At 38.8% G+C, this 2,832-nt stretch overlaps 1 protein-coding gene across 1 annotated transcript; it reads left to right on the top strand.

Moving 5' to 3' along the window:
• Positions 1-1,508: 1,508 nt before the first annotated feature.
• LOC106472392 (T-cell acute lymphocytic leukemia protein 1-like) lies at positions 1,509-2,348 on the top strand. The gene has a single exon (XM_013933035.1). The coding sequence runs from the start codon at positions 1,509-1,511 to the stop codon at positions 2,346-2,348; it is 840 nt and encodes a 279-aa protein (XP_013788489.1).
• Positions 2,349-2,832: the final 484 nt, after the last annotated feature.

Raw genomic sequence — 2,832 nt, 5'->3', positions numbered from 1 at the left:
GCTTGTCATGACATTATGGTTACGTAACGTATAGAAATTTAATGTAAGTTAAAGCCTCTATAGAATCTAAAAGATTCCTAAATTTCGCAGAAAACGAGTACAATATAAAATAACTAAGTTAATTAAATTCGGAATAATATTATTGAATTCAGTTTTAGTTAAAGAGTTATTCGTCTGCGATTCAGTTAGTCAGTCAGCCAGCGTTTGTTATTTATGAACTAGCAAGGAAATTCTGCAAATAACTTCGTAAGTGTTCTAGCGTGTTCTATCGCTGGGCGGATTAGTAGCGTGTTCTGTCGTTGGGCGGATTAGTTTGCATTATTTGATAAAAATAATGCTAAGTCATCTATACGTAAATATAACGAATACATTTATTTCTTCAACAAATTTGCTACATATTATGTTCACTGGTAGGCCCAACTTCACAGAACACTCATTCACGAGAAACTCCGAAACAAGTTTACGATTATTGCAAAAACTCTCATTTTTAAACTCACTAACTGATCTGAGATTGGACTGAATCATTCATTATTCAATGGCAAGCAATTATCTAAAATATAGCTTACAACACTCCCCCATTCTGGATTGTGAAGTCCCTTGACAATAAACTACTCACTTACGAAGTCCTTAGGGTGATTTTCTTTATGAAGACATACGGTATACAGATCGGATGACCTATTGTGATAACATCTCTGGTGTTCCTGTCACAGGGGCAATCCTCTTCGGGTTTCTGTGAGCTGTTTATGAATGAACCTGGCTTATTCTGTGAGCTGTTCATGAATGAACCTGTCTTATTCTGTCAGCTCTTCATGAATGAACCAGGTATATTCTATCAGCTTTTCGTGAATGAACCAGGTTTGTTCTATCAGCTCTTCGTGAATGAACCAGGTTTATTCTGTCAGCTTTTCATGAATGAACCAAGTTTATTCTGTCAGTTCTTCCTAAATGAACCAGGTATATTCTGTCAGCTTTTCATGAATGAACCAAGTTTATTCTGTCAGCTCTTCATGAATGATAGTTTTAGAAATGATGTTGAAGATATTAACATTTTCTAGTGTTAGAAATAGAAGCATAGACCTAATGTTTTCAGTAGTTTTAGAGATGAAGTAGAGATCTTAATCTTTTGTACTATTGTAGAGATGATAGTAGAGAACTTAATTTTTTCTGTAGTTTTAAAAAATGATAGTAGAGATCTTAATGTTTTTTGTAGTTTTAGAGATGGTCTTAAGATCTTAATGTTTCCTATACGTTTAAGAGGTGATAATAGAGATCTTAACGTTTTATGTGCGTTTTAGAAATGATAGTACAGATCTTACTGTTTTATATAGTTTTAGGTATTATCGTAGAGGTCTTAGTGTTTTCTGTAATTTTTAAAGATGATAGTAGAGATCTTAATGTTCTCTGTACGTTTTAGAGATGATAGTAGAGATCTTAATAGTTTCTTTAGTTTTAATAATGATAGTAGAGTCTTTTCATTTTAAGATCTTCAAATGACCGAACATAGCGCTATGGAGGGAGATTCGCAACTTCCCGAAGACAACCGGACGGCTAGTCCCCGACCAGACGTCTCCGACTCCGACGACGATCGTCTGTCGGACAGTGCTACCCCATGTTCCCTGCTGTCTAGTGGCGGTTCTGTGGAAGATGACCATCAAGAAACAGAAATGGACGACGTGTTTTTTTCACAAGTGACGTCAAGTTTTGAGGCCACGCCATCATGGGTTTGGGACTCTCCCTTTCCTGCCCCTCCTCAGTCACCCTTCGGTTTTTCTTTATCTGCTTCTAGACAGACACTTTCTCTGGAATTACCCCCTAGCCAGCAAATACCCCTAGAGTTCCTCTCTAGGCGGATCCTCAGACGCAGGGGCTCTTCAGAAGAAGGGGTTCCTGCAAGTGAGGGACGGAGCCCTCGGAAATTTAACCGCCGCGTGTTTACAAATAGCCGCGAGCGGTGGCGGCAACAGAACGTGAACGGCGCATTCGCCGATCTGCGAAGACTATTGCCGACTCATCCACCTGATAAAAAGCTTAGTAAAAACGAGATCCTGCGCCTGGCTACTCGTTACATTCGGATCTTGTCGGGAGTTCTCGAATACCAAAAACAAGAACAAACCGGGACTCGAACGAACCAGATGGACTCAGCTTTGACCTCAACAAATATAGTGGACACAAAGTTCTGCACGAGCACCGACCAGGACTCCCAGTGTGACAGCTATCTGTCCGTTCGACGAATAAAGCAAGAGAGAAGAGGCGAAGACAAGACTGGCTTGAGTGTCAGCTCGACTGCATCCAGTCTCAGTAGCCCACCGTCTAGCAATGAAGGTTTAGATGAAATCATTGCCTACTGAGTACGTGTTGTTGTTATGGAAACATCTACGTGGAATTCTCCTACTTATAAAATATTAAAACCAACATTGTAGACTGGAAAGGCTGTGGTTGATAATAACAAGAAAATACTTTCTGGTTGTAACGGAAAGAGTGGTTGTGTATAAGAATAGTTATCGAGGATCAGAAACAAAACTTGCAACATCAAGACTTCATCCTCATCTGCTAGATGATGACTGAATCTTCAAGATGAAATTAAATCACTGCTTGTGAAGTATTATAACTGTATATTTGAATAGTGTTATTGTGGAAATCTTCATGTGTAAATAAAAGCTTTAATTAAAGATCTGACAGAATAAACCTGGTTCATTCATGAAGAGCTGACAGAATATACCTGGTTCATTCATGAAGAGCTGACAGAATAAACCTGGTTCATTCATGAAGAGCTGACAAAATATACCTGGTTCATTCGTGAAGAGCTGACAGAATATACCTGGTTCATTCATG

Source organism: Limulus polyphemus, unplaced genomic scaffold, assembly GCF_000517525.1.
Source record: "Limulus polyphemus unplaced genomic scaffold, Limulus_polyphemus-2.1.2 Scaffold5294, whole genome shotgun sequence".
Taxonomy (NCBI): domain Eukaryota; kingdom Metazoa; phylum Arthropoda; class Merostomata; order Xiphosura; family Limulidae; genus Limulus; species Limulus polyphemus.
Note: the sequence above shows the minus strand (reverse complement) of the source record. Positions and strands in the feature narration are given on the sequence as shown.

What these genes read in the sequence shown, in the direction of transcription:
- LOC106472392 (XM_013933035.1), top strand. Translation starts at nt 1,509, where the DNA reads ATGGAGGGAGATTCGCAACTTCCCGAAGACAACCGGACGGCTAGTCCC.